This window comes from Phragmites australis, chromosome 5, assembly GCF_958298935.1.
Source record: "Phragmites australis chromosome 5, lpPhrAust1.1, whole genome shotgun sequence".
NCBI lineage: Eukaryota > Viridiplantae > Streptophyta > Magnoliopsida > Poales > Poaceae > Phragmites > Phragmites australis.
The window spans coordinates 12,144,847-12,164,487 of NC_084925.1; the positions used below are offsets into that span (position 1 = coordinate 12,144,847).

Genomic DNA, 19,641 nt, shown 5'->3' on the forward strand with positions numbered 1-19,641 from the left:
GGGATCACCGTGCCACTCTCACGCAATCAGCAATCACTAATCATTTTGGAGTTTTTTTTTTGGTTCTTTCTTTCAGAAAAGGAAAAGGAGAAGGAAAACAGACAACGTTTCAGATTCAAACAGCCTCGGCTGCACGTCTCCGCCACGTAGCTGCCGCCGACACCGTCCCTACCAGAGGAGCAGCGGCGCCCGGCGTCATCTTGTCCTGCTTGGGCATTAGATTTTTAGAAAGTGGGTACATCCTGCTTTTTGTATCATGAGATGTATACAGCTAACAGTTAATTATTACAATATTCCAACTATATAGCTAACATCACACGAAAAAAAAAAACATCCCAGCTATGGGCATTAGATCACCATGGGACACCTTGGATTCTTCATGTGTAATTCTAGCTTCTCTATGGCATGACAAACTGCATTCATGCCTATATCTTTTTTTTTTTTTGCCAAATCTAGTACCATCTGGGATGTATAAGTATCAACTTCTGATGAAATATTTGGATTGAAATTTTTCTTGTGTTCCTGCTTGCCCATTGGTTGTTGATCTGTGCTTGCTTCCTGTTTGTGTTCTTCACCTCTGGTATAGCAGTTATTGTGGTCCTGTTATTCAGAAAAGAAATACCAATAATCTTTGGTAGGAGGTGGTGCAAGCATTGATTTGTAACACTGCTTATTTCAATTTTCACATGACTCATCGCTTCCTTATTATATTGTGAATACATTATTTCACATTGCAGAAACAACTAAAAAATGCTTGATATCTAAATACTCCCTCTCAACCATAATATAAGTTGTTTAGGATATTAACACGGTCTCCAAGATGACGCTTTGATTAGTAATTTCTATGATAATATGATGTTTCAAACAAATAGGAGTACATATCATAAAAGTATATCATGTGATGGATCTAGTCACATTAATCTTACGTTGTCAACCTATGAAATTGTTTATACATTGGTGGTCAAAGCTAAGAAAGTTTGACTGGCTCAAATCCTAAAACAACTTATATTTTGGATTGGAGGGAGTAACGAGAATTTACAGGGCGATCCCTTGCGGATGACACCACGGACATGTATTCCATTTTGCAATCTCCAGAACTTATCAGTCATGTGATCAGAACTTATCAGTTTTCACTGAACATAATCCTGCAAATGAAGAAAAGAAAAGAAAACAAAGGGGATACAGTCGCATAATAACTGAATGTTAGGCAGTAAAGCCTGTTCTTTTTTCATAAGTGTCAGAATTATGCGAACTTCACCAATGGAAGCAATAATGACGGTATGTAACAATATCTCAACAAGTTGTGGTCATTTCCTGATCCTGTAGTGGAGCCTCTCATCAACTGAGCCAATGGAAAATGGTAGAGCGGGAAATGCTGCCTTGTTAGCAGAAATCCTGTTTCAAGTAGCAGGGAATCAGCTAGATCGGTAAAACATGATAGATGGATAATATGAAATTTAGTTACTTGAGAGCATCTAGAAAGCATGGTTAGGACTTTTCATCTTGGAGCTTCATATCAATTTTCTTTTCTTATCATGATCATAATGGTCTAGTTAGCCATTCTAAAACTAGTAAGTTATGTAGACAGATTAAGAGATGGTAGATGAGATACTAACCTGAAAATGAAGAAAAGAATGGTCGACCTTTGGTTCTGTTTTACAAGGTTGTCAATCTGTGTAGTGTTTTATTCACACCAAAGTTCTGGATCAACTCCTACCTCACTATATTATTGTGCCTGTGAATTGCACCGTATCACACATAACCAGGTTCGTTCCCTCTCTAGCAAACCTTCCTCCAAGACAGGGATATGCCAATGACCTTTGTCAGATTCCTGATACAGAGAGAATAGATGGAACAATCATAAAGACTAGAAGGACCAGATTGAAAGCTTTAAAAATATAAGAAGGCCTGTCTGGACGTAACCAACAAATATATGTCCTATTGGTCCTTGCAAATTTAATGCCAAAACTAGAGCTACAGATATTTCAGCTGTATGGCCTCAAAAGCCCATTTAAAACGAGCCTTTTGTCATTAGTAATGTTCATGTGTGTCTCAGCATCCGAGTTCAGACACCAGTGAAAATCTTCCTAAAGATAACCTCCTTACTTAATTACTAGCAGTGATTTACATAATAAATCCATCAACCAAACGTTTGAGCTTAAGGAGTACAAACTTTGTAGAGAAATTGGTTCACTAGATTTTTTTAGTCAATGAGTAAAAGACTATTGGCACGGATAACTTCCACAGTTCCACTACATACATATTATGTCAGTAACTAAATTTGTACCTGAATTACAACTGAGCAAGGAGGAGGCATTTGAAACGTAACACAGCTATCTTCATATGTGAAGTGTACCTGTTAGTGAAAATGACATCGAATAATTTCTGCTGTAAATACACAATAATCCATAGATGTACTAAGCAAAAGGCAGTTCATTCTGCTGTAAATACACAATATATATATATATATATACACATATATATATACATATATATATATATGTTCGTTAAGCAATGATTTAAAAATAAGCTAGTACCAAGGAAAATAGTAGGTGTTGATGTTTTATATAGTTTTGCATGAAAACTCTTGCAAGTTACACTTCTTTGTTTGCACAATATTCAGGAATAAGATTAGTTTGTCATTTGTACAAGATCCATGTCAAACATTGTAATGTAATAGCATGGTTCAACATAGCAAAATTAGAATTAGTTTCAACTATTCATAGATGAACTACTTTTCTTGTCAGATAGATAATCTACACCTGATGCCTTTCCTTCCATTTGGGGAAGAAATCTTCTTCCAAGATCTGAAATGTGTGGTCTCTCATTTCATCATTGGTAATGATCAAGCATTTGCATTTGATAGCAGCATATAGCCAGTACCTGAACTACATGCCCGAAATATTACTTACTGCACCAGAGCAGCATTGTAAAATCTTCAATCATATCAAACAATTAGTTAAAATCATTCTGGAGCAACAAATACTGAATTACAGCGTTCATCAAGTTGATCAGAAACATGTTCTTTACTTCTATCTAAATATTCAAAATATTAAGGACAATAAATATTAGAAATGAATAAAAGAATTAGAGCTTTTGCGGGCACTAATTGAGCAACTGCACTGCGGGTCACCAAACTTGTTACAATGGTTCATGTAGGTAAATGAATTTCGAAACAGCAAATGTTGTCTCTAAAAGCATAAGTGGATCACCATTATTTTGGCTAGGCAAGAACTGACCGGCAATAAGGCAAGTTTACCAATTTTCACTATGGCATGGGGGGCATTTTAACCACTATGGAGGAAGGAAATGTCGCAGAGAGAAGTCCTTCCACTCATTTATATTGGTAAGTGGCTCAATCATTCCATAGTTTAGCTTTTAATTGCCATTCCCAATCTCGCTAACTCCGTCCTAGCCTGCTGTACTCTTTCTTCAAGCTTCGGCTATCCTTCCACTGGCGGAAATGACAGTATGAGCAGAGCCTCAACCTCCACTGATACAAGTTGGAGTAAGGGGTGGCAGGGGTAGACCCATAAAGTCTCTTCTCCCCATTCCTGCCCTGTCTATTGATTGATCAATAGCAGAGGTAAGTCCGCTGTAAATTACAATGCCTGATCTCACGCCAGTAGGAGAATAATTAAAGAGGGAGAAAGAGTAGCACAGTGATAGGAGGCAAGAGAGGTGTGCGTGTGTAGTGGTGGTGTTGGGGGGATGTCATTATGAAAGGGTATAACGACTGGGGTCTTTGATACATATTACTCATGGTTGCAAGTAAACATGTCATGTGACTGGTCAATTAGCATGGTGACAAGAGATGACAAATTTGACCATGTTCAATGACCTAAATTTAATGAAATCAAACTGATTAAATATTCAGAAGGATAGTTGCTGTAGAGCTTCCTAGAGGCATCTGAACAGCTTACCAATCATCATTTGAGCCAGTAGGGGTTGCATAAATACAATTTGCTTGCTTCCATTTTTCAACTAACTTTTGATTACCAGGTTTTTTCATATGCTCTCCAGTTAGATGCTTATTATGCAGAACTATCAAAGGCCACTTTCTTGACGGAAACCTTTGACGCATAGCATCAGCAACAGCATTAACCTGCCCAGTTATGATAACGAAAATAAAGATAGAGAATTTTAAAAAATAAATAGAAAGATTTTTCACAATATACATGCCTTACTCAAGGAAATATGTCTGTGGCTAAAAAGGCCAACATTGGCAGCATCTACAACTGCTTCAAAAGGGCCGTGCATTTCCAGCCATTTCTGAATACAGAAAATATGATACAAAAGTTAAAAAGATGCCTAAAAGGAGTTGAAGGATAATACAGAGTCTAAGGACAATGGGAAATGTCCCAATGTGAATCTCAGTTTACACATCATAAGCATAAGAACTATCATATGGAAACTAGGAAGAACTGAGAAATTGGCATACCTACTTCCAATGCATCAAGTGCACAATTATAGTCATACTCGAGTCTTAAATTTATCACCGCATTATCAAACTATTTCAGATTTAAATATAAGATATCAATTTATTTTCCAAGATAGCAGTACCAAGTTTGCTGATAAAAAGATATTGTACTCTAGCTTATATACAAATATGGTAATTTTCACATTTCTTAGTAAATTAATTTATATTGCTCAAATACATATACTAAACACCATGGAGAACAGTGAAATTTACAAAAACTTTTATGCCTGGTTTTATTTTCTTGTCACTTTGCAATTTAATAATGTCCTGAGTATGCACAATTCCTTTGAACTGAAATATTCTTATTTTTATCATTTATATGTGTATATCTGTGACCTCAGTCAGTAATATTGGAAACATTTATTGTAACCTTATAAGTCCTGTATCATAAAGGTGTCACAATATTGACGCACCATGCACAATCTAGTAAAACCAACATAATAACAATCCAAAGTAGATCACCTGGAAGTTCTGGAAGTTCAAGTTCCTCTCTCTCTTGATAGCTAATTTTGCTACCAGTGTGGCAAAATCTTCTGTTTCTTTTGGATCAAGATCTATTATAGCCAGCTTCTCTCCACAAGCAAGGCAGACACCATTCTTGTCAATGTTTGAACGTGCTGTGGTCCATTTCCCCCTCCCTAACCAACCCAACCCGTGCCAACCCCCTCCATTATTTTCAATAACCTTGGCTACAGAACCTGCATCCCACTTTCTCTTCCCGACTTTGGGTGCTGTTGGGCTCTGAAACCAAGACTCAAATAATTCTGCTGCGAATGGAGATACCTGTCTGACAGAAGTCCTAAATTTATGCAGCAAATAGTACACCTTGTCTCCTCGTCGGGCAGCCACACTAGCCCTGAGAAGTGTCTCCAACTCAGGTTCTTTGGGTTTGACCCCAGATTCCAACATATGCGCTTCCACTTCAAACGCTTTTTCAACATTACCGCTGTTGCAAAATGCTGTTAAAGCAGGACCATATGAGCGCAACTTTGGTGTTATACCTAGGTCTTTCATTTGTTTCACAATCTCAAAGGCCATGTCACCGTTGCCCATGGACATTGCCATACGTGCCTTTGCAGTAAGAGCAGCCTCACTCATTTGAACTCTCTCTTTATCCGAGCACATCCTCTCGAATATCTCAAACCCTCGTGTACGAGCATACTCTCTCAGTTCATCCCCTATCGGTATCCTAACTGTTTGCACGTTCAAATTATCTGAAGAGTTATTCTTATCCGAATGTAACAAATAGGCCTTGTTGACCCCCTGATCTTGAATATGACCTTCAGATACATCATCTTCCTCTGAATCTCCCAAACTTCCATTGGGTGACGAATCAAGTTTGTGTGCAGGACCAATACTAGCTATGCTGCTACCGGAATTGCCGCTCTTTGCCGGTTGGACAAAGCCGAGGGCAGCAGAAGAACACAGATACAGTATCACATTATAGTGGTGGTGCCCCAATCTGATCCCCTCCTCGACCGCGGAGTCATACAGCGCGATCGCTCCCATGACATCTCCTCTCTTGGAGCACATGTCCAGCTCAACTCTCAGCTTGCCTCCGTGCTCGCCACCCTTCGCTCTCATCCCCTTCTTGCTAGCATTTCTTCTTCTTCTACCCTCACCTCTTGCCGAATTTCCAGCCTTTCCTGATTCCTTCGCCCGCATTCCAGTTCCACCTCTGGTCCAACGTTTACCCTTCCTGCGCCCTTCTTGCTCCCCGGTCCGCTTCGGGCCTCCCTTCCATTCCTTCTCTTGGGAATCCCTGTCTGCAAGTTCTTGGATCACAACCCTGTCTCCTCTCCTCCATGGCCTCCGCGCACGACTCCCTCCTTGTCGCAACGGCGCGCCCGCCTCCCGTCTCACATCTCCCCGCGCCGTTGCTCCGTTTGCGCCACGCGACACGCCGTCTGAGCCCGCTCCGCCATCCTCTGTTCTTGCGGGCCAGGCGCTCGCGCCGGCGCCGGGGGTGCCGTCTCTCTGAAGCATCGAGTCGAGCAGGTCGCGGGCGCGGCATGAGAGTGGGGAGACGAGGCGCCGAGGGGAACCGCTAGGAGGTGAGGCGGATGAGGGAAAGAGGATGTGGTGATAGTAGTGAGCGGGGAGAGGGCGCGAGGCGAAGAGGGAGGTCATGGCGGTGGCAGAGCTGCCATGAGAGCAGGATGGAAGCGAGTGGAGCGGGTGAGGTTTAAAAGGAGGGATAAGGTTTCGACAAATGAGAGAAGCATTTTGCAAACCAACAAGTTTGAGATATACTACTGAAAATCTTATAATGGTTTTGGGGCATTCGATTTTTTATTACCAATGACTCTCGAATGACATTCTATTTATCATATTGTCCCATATACATAGACTCAGAACAGTCCGTATATCATTCTCAATAGTAATTGTCACTTCCTGAGGGTGACAAGTGAGCAATTATTCCTATGTTATTTGTGTTGTATAAACCGATCCATTCAAACATTATTTTGGTAGCCACATGCGGTAAATAAAACAATACAATATGAAAAAAAATGTTCATATTTGGAGCTACTTTGATATTAGTACGTATAGGACAGAGGTAACATATAGCTTGCCAAACATTTGCACAAAAGTGATTTTGTGGAAATCTGATATAGGGAACATTAGGTGCTAGAGCTGGGAGAACCAGGATCCAGAATCACTGATAAAAGGTGCCTGAATTTTTTTGAATCACAGCCATAGAGCCTAGCTAAACTAGCCTTCTTTTGCCGATGACCCATTGAGCATTATGCGCTTCAAAGCAAAGTTGTAAACAAGCTAAACTTCTCTAGAGTACAGAATAGACCACTAGACAATCATCACATCAGTTACTCTCAGAATTCTAAAAAAATTAGGATCACAACCTAAAAATTGAAGATGAAGCTTGGCCAAAGAAATCCAAAACTTTAGTAACATGATGTATCATAGCTATATCAGGTACTTAACTACGGGTGACAGATTGGTACTTTTAAATTCAATTCTTAGTAGCTTACTCACATATATGATGTCTTTCTTTTATTACACGGGGTTCAAAAAAGGTCGATTACTTTCGATCATGATTCTATTGGCAAAGTGATAATCAAAAAAAGTATCATTTAGTGAAATATAAAGTATTGTGTAAACCCAAAGATCTGAGTGGATTAGGGATACATGTTAGTTACATAAGATTATCAAAGATAGAGACATGGATTTTTATACTGGTTCAGTCAAAATAATAGCTCTATATCTTTATCTTGCATTGGTTAATCTCATGAACAGATATTACAACTGAAGGGGGTTGCATAGATCTAGTCCTAAGGCTCATGGCGGATTTCTCCATGTTCTAGGTTCTAAAAGACCTAGTCGGATGATGCTATTCTATGTTGTGGATCTTTGTTGGGTATCTCTATTTCTACTCGACTATGTTTGCTCTAGGGTTTTGTGACTTCGGAGCTCTTGAAAGCACGAATTGGTTGGAGATGTAGACTTGTGTTAACTTGGAAGTGCATGTCTTGATGTATCTCCTCATCCTCCTTACATAGTTGGGATGAGGCATGCTTACTCTAATCGGACTTCTCCGAGCGTAATCTTCTCAAATTGCATATCTCTTGGATATCTAGGATATATTTACCAAATATGGGAAAAGTTTCCTTATCGAATATGAAGGCGCGAATTGGTTGGAGATGTAGACTTGTGTTAAATTGGAAGTACATGTCTTGGATGTATCCCCTCATCCTCCCTACATAGTTGGCAGGCTTATTCTAATCAGACTTCTCCGAGCGTAATCTTCCCAAATTTCATATCTCTCGAATATCTAAGAGATATTTACCAAATACGGGAATAGTTTCCTTATCGAATATGATTACCTACCTAATGCTTATCCGCATGCTTTAATTACTCTATGGCGGTTATGAAACATACCAAAATGAGTAAAGTACATGTGAAGCGTGGATACCCAATAAATATATTTCATATTTATAGAATATATAATTGATAATTATATATCCTTGTCACTTTCAATTCTAGATAAATCTAACAAGTAAAGCTACCTATAAATCAAAGGTAGATCATATTACTAACTTTGATGCACCTAGGGTACATAGATTCTTTCAAGTTTTAAAGCCTCTAAGCACCAAGTCCTTACAAATAGCCGGTGGCAAGCAAAAACTAAGCTTCTGTCTATTCTACTTTGGCTTAGGGTAAAGGCTATCGTGTCTAATATATATTGTACTCTTATCATTATTAGGTTATAACACCAATCGGCGATGATAATAGGTTATCACTGTCAGTTTGTGTTATAACCCGATAATAATAACTTTCTAATCACCATAAGTTTGTGTTATAAACCGACAGTGATATTTTCACTATCAGTGTTTTAGATAAACCGACAATGATAAATTCGTATCGCTGTCGGCTCTTCTCACCTTAATTATTATTGGAGGTTATGAACTGATAATAATACTATTATTACTATTGATTTTAAGTGAACCGACAACAATAGTGGATTACGGATTGAGGTTTTATAGTAGTGGCTTCTTGTAAATTGGCCGCGGGCAAAACCTTGCATAAAAAAATCAGTGATTAGACTGATCAGAAGGAGCGCATAAAAAATCAAGATTTTTTTTTTTTTTTAGCTGAAGAAGTCAACAATTACGGAAGAGAATATCTTGTCTTTTTATTTGATCGGCTAATCAAGCTCATCAGTGCATGTCTGTCGAGTATACATGAATATGGATGTAGACTAAAACTTCTTGACAGTGTTTAGTGTTGCACGCAATCGGAAACGTGCCTGTTTCATAACAGTTACGTCCAAACTCAGAGAAAGAACTGATTCCTAGGTGAGCGGTGACAGCGAAGGCAAAAAAAAATATAGAGCTAGCCACGTCAAAACTAGGACAACAGTAGAGAGGAGATCGATGCCAATATGCCATGCTCCGAAGACCATAAAAGAATTTTACGTCGGCAAAATTTAAAAAATAGACAACATATATTACTATATTTGTTAAATTAGATAATATGTTGGTATATTTGTAAATTTAGTATTTGTATTTAGTACTTTAAGCATAAAAAATCGATTCTGGTACCTGAGGCACCGAAAAGCTATGGACTCAACTCTATTCGGCACCTCAGGTACCAAAAACGCTCTAAAGTATAAAATATGGTGAACAATGCCGTATTCGGTACAATACAGACCGGAGGGGGTGCTCATGTCGCTTCACGTCGCGTTGTGTCGCTACTTTCGGTGCTCCCGATCGATGCTTTTGCTTTTGTCGGTTTTTTCAACCTACGCGTTGTTGTTCTCACGTCAATTACTTAGCCCCTGCGCTGGTGTGTTTCGCTATAAGATGAGAACGGGCTGGTAAGAAGCCGCAGCGATACTTTGGCTGTGATTATCACTGGTAGTTAGTGTTAGAATACGATAATGATAACTTCCTAATTACCATTGATTTAGGTTACAAATCGACAACAATACTTTCACTATCGTTTTTTTATGAACTAGCAGTGATAAATTTAAATAACTATTGATTGTTCTCACTGAAATTGTTATAGGAGGTTTTGAATCAATAATAATACTATTATTACTGTCAATTTTGGATGAACAGATAACGATAGTGGATCACGGATTTGATGTTTTATAGTAGTGGCTTTGGGTAATTGGCCGCGGGCAAAACCTTGCATTAAAAAAAATCAGTGAATAGACTGAGCAGAATGAGCACATAAAAAATCAAGATTTTTTTTAGCTGGAGAAGTCAAGAATTACGGAAGAGAATATCTTGTCTTTTTATTTGATCGGCTAATCAAGCTCATCAATGCATGTCTGTCGAGCATACATGAATATGGATGTAGACTAAAACTCCTTGACGGTTTTTAGTGTGCACGCAATCGGAAACATGCATGGTTCATACTTTCTCTTTTAAAAAATAATAGGTATATTTGTTTTTAGAAAAATCAAACTTTGTGTATTTGATTAACATTTAACTAAATTATAAGAAAATATAGTATATAAAAATTATATAACTAGTTTTATAATTCAAAGTAAATCAACACTATATATGTTTTGTAGTTATAAATAATATATTTCATAAGAAAATCTTAGTTAAAATTTAACTTAAAAACTAATATAAAAAATACATCTACTGTTTTTTTAAAAAGGAGGGAGTAACAGTTAGTGCAAACTCAGAGAAAGAACTGATTCCTAGGTGAGCAGTGCCAGCAAAGGCAAAAAAATATAAAGACCTAGCTACGTCAAAGCTAGGACAACAGTAGAGGAGATCGATGCCATGCTCTGAAGACCAGCAAAGAATTTTATGTCCTACCCTGCACATGGGCAAAAATGGATTGGATATATAGTTATTTACTTCCACGTTTTTAATGACTTGAAAATAAATAAATAATCAGATAAGGCATAGACATGGACATCTTCTAAGCGAGAACGGCCTTGGATGAACGTTGGATACAGAACGTACATGAAATTAATGTGATATAACAAATTATATGTTTTGTGGATATGACTAGGCAATTAAGAGGAAGTATAAGGTGTATCAGAATAAATTGGTGAAAGGTGTATCAGAATATGTTAGTGAGCATATACTACTATAAAACTGATCAAAAGTAGTATCATATCAATGTCGATTGAACAGTAACCACAACTAAAGATGTATTAATACCGGTTCTTAATTTCTCACGCGCGAACAATGATCGAGCCGCTAAGAACTGACATTGGAAAGGTCTATTAGTGCCGGTTCTACGAACCGGCACTGATGAACCGCCATTGATGTGGGCGAACCCGAAATTTCTCTTCAATGGCATTATGGCTATGACCGTTTGCGTCCGTCCACTCCTTATCTCTTCGGCTCTGACTGTTCGCGTACTTCAACTCATCCAGATCTACTCATTCTCTCTCTCACATATCTCCCCGTCTCTCTCTTGCCGCGCATCCCAGCCTCCTCGCCCCCTCAAGCTTGCCGACCTCCCTGTCTCCTCCCCGTCGGCCCCTCCTATCCTCCCCCACCGCCCTCCTTGTCCTCCTCATCGACCTCCTCACGTGGGGGCAACGGGATGCAGCACGGGGGAGGCGGGATCTGGAGCAGGGGTCGTAGGATTCGATGACCTCCAACCCTCCATGACCTCCTCATCAGCCTCCTCGCGTGGGGGCGGCGGGATTCGAGACGGAGGAACCCGGCCGTCGGTGTACTTAACCCGGCGCGCACGGGAGTGGACGTTGAGGGGAGCGGCGGCAAGGGGAGAGACGATCTTCTGGCCGCTCATGTCCATGCGCTCCAACGTCAACGCCTGCAACGACGTCGCTGTCGACCTGTCGCCGAGCGCCTCCACCGATGGTAGCAGCAGCTGCGCGCACACTATCGCCATCCCTCAACAACGACATGCCCGGCGTGGAGGAGCTGCTCTGTTGCTGGGAGAAGCTCTGGTGCCTGGTATTGAATCGATTTTTTTATGTGATGTTGAATCGAGTTCTTTGTGTGATGTTGAATCGAGTCCAGGGCGGAATTCGTACATGTTATTGAATCGATTATCTTGTGTAATTCTATTAGTTTGTATGATGTTGAATCAACGATAGCAATGACGGGAGCGTAGGAATCAGCGGCAACGGTGACGGGAGCGACATCCGAGTCGGCTCAATTCTGAGCCAGCTCAGGTGCCGCTCCCACCACTACCAATTTTCTCTTTTTTTTATTCCCTGGAAATGGCAATACTGCCGGGTGGACAATCGCCATTGATGGTAGCCAACTGTCAGTGCCGAGTAAAGAGTGCCGATTGAAAAACCGATAGTGAAACCATTTTTCAACCGGCACTGATATGTAATTCTGTAGTAGTTATACAAAAATTCAATCTTGTGCCATTTGACTAAATTCAATTGGCACTGATCAGCCCATGAGAGATGATCAGGGAGCTCCCACCCCCTCCTTGGGTCATTCAGATTGGATTTGATGTATGAGATTAAGTTTGTGCATTTGTTTATAAATATACTTTTATGCATCTGTATTTTCTCAATATTTAATTGACTTAGGGCATTAGTCAAAACAAATTATCAGATGGATTTGGATGGATAAAAATTAGTATTGTTGCAATAGACGATGATTTTATTATCATGATATGCTAGCATTACCCTAAAAACAGTGACACGGACGGTTTCTTAAGACCCATCACTAACAAAATACATAGAGACGGTTGCTAAGCAGACGTGTCTATAATATGACTGCTTTGTGTCTGGGTGTGACAGAACTCACAGACGATTTTTACAAATCCATTGGTTTCTATCATGCAGACACAAACGAATTTTTTTAAAAACCCGTCTGTGATATTGCCACAGATGGTTTCTTATAAAATCTGTCTGTAATTAAAGACCCAGGTATTGTTTAAATTTGACTCCTCACTCTCTGCTTCCCCTACCCCTTTTTACAAACCGCTCATCTCCCCTACTAAAGCGATAAGAATTTCATCTCCCTCGCTCTTCTCATTACCATGCGATCCCCTTCCGCAACGGGTTTTTTAGGTTTGTTTTTTGCAAGGGAGGTTCGAGATCAAGGCTCCAAATCTCCTTTTTTGCATTGAGGTGAGTAAGATTTGCATCACGATTTTGTTAGAGTTCGATTCGATATATGTACTAAGTGTAATGTTGTTATTGCGCGTTCTAGATCTGCATAGAATATGTCTTTGTTCAATGTTACCAAACGCTACGAGGATGGGGTTGTTCATACAGTTGCTTCCACAGTCAAGATATTTTGCGTCAATTTTTATCCTATGGAATATGTGTTCTTCGCTGTTGTGAATGGCACCACCGTGGACCTAATTTATGTTGTGAATTATGTTCTTTTATCTTTTATTACTGATGCAAATTTCTCTATTAGTGTTCATCAAATAAATACATTTTCGTGAGCTGTAAGACTGATTTGAACCATCATTTCTTACTTAACAAGGGCAAGAGATTTAGAAGCAATGTTGTTTGGTTCTAGCGTATAAAGACGATAATTTTCGTTGAGATTGTGGTGAAACACAAGCGTGTTGTTGAAGCTCAATCAATAAACATCAAACGATATAAAGGGATTATGTATATGTTTATGTTCAGAACCATGCTTGCTGCTGAGATTATGTATATGTTTAATTATGTTCTAAACAATGTTTGTTATTTTTTAACAATGTATGATTATTTATTATATATTTGTGTGATGTTCTTATGTATATACATGTAATGTTCTTATTTGTGTGATGTATATTACTATGTGATGTATGCTATATCATCTAGGCAGCTAGGAAGCAAGATGGTTTTTCAGAAGGAAAAGGGCTTATAGATGGTTTTTTCAAAAAATCCATCTGTTACACTTTATATAGACGAGTTTCAACAAAATCCGTCTATGACTCTTAATACGCACAGATGGGTTTTTCAAAAAATCCGTTTGTGGGAATTGCGAAGCTCACATGTGTGTAGCTATATTATAAATCATATCTTATTTTGATCATTTGTGTGTAGCTCTATTATAGACGGAGTAAACTTTTGTAACAAGTTCGACATCATAGATATTTTTACAGAGATAAAGCTTATAACCGTATGTGATAGAGTTTAAAATTCGTCTATGATAACCCATTTTTAGGTAGTGTAATTTACTTGATAATTTGATTTGTCATTTATATCATTTACATGCAACTTACTTCTTTACATATACGAACACTTGCTCTCTATGGAAGCAATCATAATTCAAGCTTACATAGACGAATACTTTGTATTGAAGCAAGCATCCACTGTCACCAAAAGTGCAAAGCATGGCATTCACTCCATCATCACGAGTTTATATAAATACGACTGCAGCAAGGCAACTCCATGTGTTGTGTGGTTGCATAACCCCCTGACTGCAATCAGGCCAATGATATATGGAGAGGAAGTTAGCAGGGGCACTCTAATGGAAAAACAAAGGTAACAAGGCGCAACTTCTTGCTTTCAGTTTGTTTATGTAAATACTCTATTCTCTCTGTTAAAAAATAGTATGCTTATTTTTTTTCAATAAATCAAAATTTATGTACTTTCATTAACATCTAATCAAATTATAAGAGTACTTAGTATATAAAAAATTATACAACTAGACTCACAATACTATAAGTTTTGTAGCTATAAATGGTATATTTTGTGAGAAAATCTTAGTCAAAATCCAACTTCAAAGACCGAGCTCAAAAGAAATATATCTATTATTTCTGAGCAGGAAGAGTACAACGTATTATTGAGTTCCGTAGTACTACTTTTAAGTGTATGTTTATATAAGTTACAATTTAAATGGACATGAGACCAATCTTTCTTGTATATATTATTGAGTATGTGAAGCACTCTGGTACGATTATACAATCGTGGGTTAACTTCGTCCACTAGGTTTCAAACCTAATACCAAAGTATACACTACTCCTAAGCCCTAACTGTGAAAATTGTTCTTCCTTGTTGTTTTCATTCAGTTGGACTACGATTAGAACAGTTAGCGTTCACTACACAATCAACAGCTACATATCTATCAAACGTACTAAGTTAATAAGTACTGCTAGCCGAGTACCCATGCATGCGTCTAACGAAACATACCATAAATTTGAAACTTAACATGTATTAACTCTCTCTAGATCTATAAATTACAAAAATAAGTTGCATGTAATTAATAAGACAGAGAATTTTAAGAACCATATGTATGCTAAATTGCTAATATATGCTCCAGTCCTCCCAAAATTAACACCAACTCTCCAAGGACTCTATGTCCTCTACTCTTCAAAATTAGGATCCTTTTTACATTTGTAGATCACACTGATAGAATCCCATGGCTGTGATATTTGAATAAATAATATGAAGCATTGTTTCCCCAGTTTCAACACGGGAGGTAAACTACTAAGTATTCCCAGAGAGTATTCAGCATGCATGGAGCTAAGACTATAATATAGTTTTGGTATTCTACTTTTATCGGTCATTAGCCTTTGGATATATAGCATTTATATGTTTATATCGTATACCATGGGATCTTGTATACATGTAGAATTATTATAGATTTATTATGTGATTATAAAACAAGCAGAAATAAGAATATATATAAGCGTTAGTTGGCATCGAAACCAATGCAATCAATTAGTCTTTATCTAGTTAAGGTAGAATTATCGAAGTGAGAGATATTAGTGAAATATTACAATAATTACTCTTAGTTCCTTTAATGGCTTATATTGTAAAACTACGCATCCCGTGACAATGAGCTTATATTGCATAATGATGGGAGTAGTATTGAACTTCACATAAATACAACACTGTACTATGTCTAAAAAAAATCTTACTGGATAAAATGTATATATATATATATATAAGCTCATTTTAGCATATCTATTATCAATAATTGTAACACAAAGATTTTATTTTATTACTCAAACTAAATAAATTACATTAATAAAAAAAGACAAATACCATATTGTACTTTTATATTTCAAATTATAAGTTCAATACCTTAAATCTCAGTTTTAATGTGCGGCATTAGTCTATCTAAGAGCAAATAATTATAAAAGAAGTGAGTTTGAAAATTCACACCCCATCTTTTTTTATAAGAAACATAATCTTATAGCTTTCGAATGGTAACATAAATAATAAAATCATATAGTATATCCATAGAAGAATATTTTGATGGAAAAGATGTAGAGACCTTCAATCAACGAGCTGACAAAACCAACACGCACTGCCACACGTGACCTGTGTGTCCCCCCCCATTTCTCCTGTCGGAACTTTCACATCAGAAATTCCAACTTTCCATCACTTCCTAATTTCACTTTTCAATTCAAACTTTATTACTTCCAAATTTCTATTTCGCAACTTCAACTCAAAAAAAGTTGGGCACTTCAACTTGTTCCCCCTATTTCTCCGTTCGGAACTTTCACATCAGAAGTTCCAACTTTCCATCACTTCCTAATTTCACCTTTCAATTCAAACTTTATTACTTTGAAATTTCTATTTCGCCCCTTCAACTCAAAAAAGTTGGGCCCTTCAACTTTCAGCTTTGGAGTGCATGAACTTTCAAGTCGAATTTCGTTACATGAAGTTTTGAAACACTGTCAAACGTGGCTGAGGCCAATTTCTTTTAGTCAGCTGAAACCCAAAAAATAATGATAAGCTAAACCTCAATCGAGTGTTTCAGCCCACCCAAGTACCCGATTTTGGGTGCGTGTGATGTGTGCCACGATTCGCGCTTAGAGGCATTTGCTTCTCCAACGACGGGGCTTCTCCAGCAAGTTACTTAAGTTAGGGTTAAGGGGGTCTTTGGGGGGTTCGGGCGTGAGCTCCCTCCAACCCCTAGGTTTAGAGGAAAGCCGTGGGAGGCAAGTTGGCCTGACGATAGTGGCAGACACATGGACAGAGGGTAAGGACAATGCTGGTCACAAGCGGTGGAGGACAACCTGTTGAGAAGGGTTGGGGCAAAGGGTGTCATGGCAACCGCCCAGCAGAGCTGGGATAACGCGGTGGCGGGTCCAGTGGAGAGAGCATCGGAGGCGGGTGTAGAAGGGCTAGGTGAGGGCGACATGCTACGGAGGAGCTCGTTGGCAGAGAAGGAGAGATAGGAGCAGGAAGAAGAAAGGCGTGGGCAGCCGGACCACGACCCTATGCTGAAAAATCAAGTGCTAGGCCGCTGAAATGGCCGAGTGAGCTATAGACGGACCCCACAAAAAGAAAGATCAGGATCCCTGAAGTAATTAATTAGTTAATTAATCACAATTTCATGTGCTTCGGGTTACATTATTGGAGCGCTTACGAAGTTACGTGGTGAACTCCTCAGCTTGGCGCCTGCTGTCCAAGATCTCTGGAACGCGGTGGAGATCCACTGCCTGATTCTTGTAAGCCTTTTTCTGCAAGTCTTCCTCTTCCTCACGGCGGGCATGCGGAGGCGCAGCACGTCGCGCGTCCTGCGCACTGTCCTGTGGCTGGCCTACCTGTCGGCCGACTCCGTGGCCATCTTCGTGCTCGGCCACCTCGCGGTCCACGCCAGCGAGCCGCGCCACCAGCTCATGTCCTTCTGGGCGCCGTTCGTGCTCGTCCACCTGGGTGGGCAGGACACCATCACCGCCTTCTCCAAGCAGGACAACGAGCTGTGGAGGCGCCACCTGCTGAGCTTGGTCTCCCAGGTGGTGATCGCCGGGTACGTGGTGGCCAGGGCGTCATGGCCCAACGGCCGGCTCCGGGCTGCCATGGTGATCATGTTCCTCTCTGGGTGTTTCAAGTACGCCGAACGTACCTGGTGCCTTTATGCTGCGAGGCCAGAGAAGCACAGGTCGGCCCCCCTGGATAGATTGTCTTCATTGGGGAGGAATACTAAAACTGAAATAGAGAAAATGAGGGGAACACTTGATATGATGTCGAAAGGTACTCCAATTGAACTGGGCGCCTACAGTCGTGTCAGTTTTGACATCATGTCAGTGGATGCTCCCCTCAACAGGGTGCAGACTATTTTAGCTGCGCATCACAGTCTACCAGACATGCTCGCGGAGTTTTTGTCTAGTGAAAACCGCTGCAGGGCCTATGAGTACGTGGGAGCATGGCTGGTACACTGCTACCGAGTCTTCTACACCAAATTCCCACTTCGAATAGCTTTGTGTGGTACTTACAGGAGATTATTCATTACGAGGGATTATTCATTACTCCCCTTCCTGCTGTACCCCGTCTTCCAGTGTGTTTCCCTGATAGCCCTGGTGCTCTTCACGGCCGACGAAAAGGGGGAGCAGCTCCATACTACTAGCAGAGCTGATATCACCGTGTCCTACATATTGCTTGTAGGAGCAACAGTGCTAGATGTGTCCTCTGCCATAATGGTCATTTTTCCTGCCGGAGTGTTGCGCGTAGCCAGCTACATTCAGCCTGCATGGTGCAGAAAGCAGTGGTCCGAAGAGCTAGCACAATACAGCATGGTCAGCCACGCCCTGCAAGATACTTCAGGCATGCTGTCATCCATACGGCAATGGATCGATAACAACTTTGGTGGCTCGGGGGTAACACACACACCCATCACGGAACCCATCAAGGAGTTCGTCCTCGACAGTTTGTTATTCTCCGGAAAAAGAAAAGAATGGAACATTGCCAGCTCCCGTGGCAAGCTAGCGCTTCAGAGGTGGATGGACAGAAATCAAGCAAGTACAAATTCTGCTGGAAGGCCAAGAAAAGCACTAGAAGAGAGCATCAGCAGCGTTGTTCATTTCCCGATAAGCGTGCTCATCTGGCACATTGCGACAGACATATGCTACTTCGGAGACAACGCCAGCACTAACTCTGATCAAATGAATAAGCATAAGGAGATTAGCAGAGAGCTATCAAATTATATCATGTACCTTGTCTTCAAGCGCGGTGTGATGCTTACTACTGACTCCCAGATTGTACATGACAAAGATCAATGTCAAATTAGAGATATATTGTCAGATCAACAGCATCAACAGGTTCCTTTAGATGAGAAGGATGTTGTCAGGAAGCTTCTCGAAGCCACGAAAGAGGAACAACAAGAGACTGCGGTAATTGAAGTCCATAAGGTTGAAGAACCGGCCGAGAACGATAATGCTGCTGACAGTCATGTGCAGGAACTCCCGCAGAAGGCTCTAGCTCTTTATCTTCCAGTGCTGCCCCGTGCATGTGAGGTGGCCCATGAGCTCATTAGCATCAACGATGAAACCGAGCGTTGGGGCCTCATCGCCGCGGTGTGGTCGGAGATGCTTTTCTACACTGCGCCTCGTTGCGGGGGTGCTTTCCACTATGAGAATCTAAGCACCAGTGGGGAGTTCATCACGCATGTTCTCGCTCTAATGTATTTTCTAGGCCCTTTCCTACCAACCCGTCGTGCGTGAGCAGCCATGCCGTTGTCTAGTCTTTAGCCTTAGCGGGCATCCTATGGTTGTATATTTGTCATCAGCAAACTACTGTGTACAAACATGTAATAAGTTCTGAAATTCCATCTACTCTAGTAGAATGGAATAGACACGGCCGGAACAAGTCTGTTTTCTAGACCAACAATTTTCTGTTGCGATTCAACTAACTGTAATGTAAAAGTTACTATTATGAGTGTACTATGATTTTATTTTTAATGGCAAAATGGAACTTTTGGAAAAATTAAGTCCATCGGTAACCTATATGTTCTATTCACGCTAGTAATTATGCCTGCACATGTAACACATACCACATAAAACGC

The 19,641-nt window shown here is 40.0% G+C and overlaps 1 protein-coding gene across 9 annotated transcripts; it reads right to left on the reverse strand.

Moving 5' to 3' along the window:
* Positions 1-508: 508 nt before the first annotated feature.
* On the reverse strand, positions 509-6,704 carry LOC133918775 (proteinaceous RNase P 1, chloroplastic/mitochondrial-like). Of its 9 annotated transcripts, XM_062362827.1 has the most exons (8): positions 4,943-6,703; positions 4,183-4,272; positions 3,924-4,105; positions 2,763-2,883; positions 2,288-2,356; positions 1,617-1,831; positions 1,040-1,395; positions 509-600 (listed from the first exon to the last, which is right to left on the reverse strand). In XM_062362827.1, the coding sequence occupies exons 1-6, from the start codon at positions 6,608-6,610 to the stop codon at positions 1,727-1,729; spliced, it is 2,235 nt and encodes a 744-aa protein (XP_062218811.1). In that variant the 5' UTR covers positions 6,611-6,703; the 3' UTR covers positions 509-600; positions 1,040-1,395; positions 1,617-1,726. The 9 variants fall into 9 exon arrangements, with proteins under 9 accessions (XP_062218811.1, XP_062218810.1, XP_062218813.1 ...); XM_062362826.1 differs by having other exon boundaries at positions 509-1,395; XM_062362829.1 differs by lacking the exons at positions 509-600; positions 1,040-1,395; positions 2,763-2,883 and having other exon boundaries at positions 1,626-1,831.
* Between the last annotated feature and the right edge of the window lie 12,937 nt (positions 6,705-19,641).

Excerpts from the sequence above, each read along its gene's own strand:
- LOC133918775 (XM_062362827.1), bottom strand. The coding sequence starts at position 6,610 with ATGACCTCCCTCTTCGCCTCGCGCCCTCTCCCCGCTCACTACTATCAC. Across the intron at positions 2,884-3,923 it reads ACTGGCTCAAATGATGATTG|GTACTGGCTATATGCTGCTA; the intron begins GTAAGCTGTTCA and ends CATGTAGTTCAG. Across the intron at positions 1,832-2,287 it reads CTTGCTCAGTTGTAATTCAG|GAATCTGACAAAGGTCATTG; the intron begins GTACAAATTTAG and ends TCTCTGTATCAG.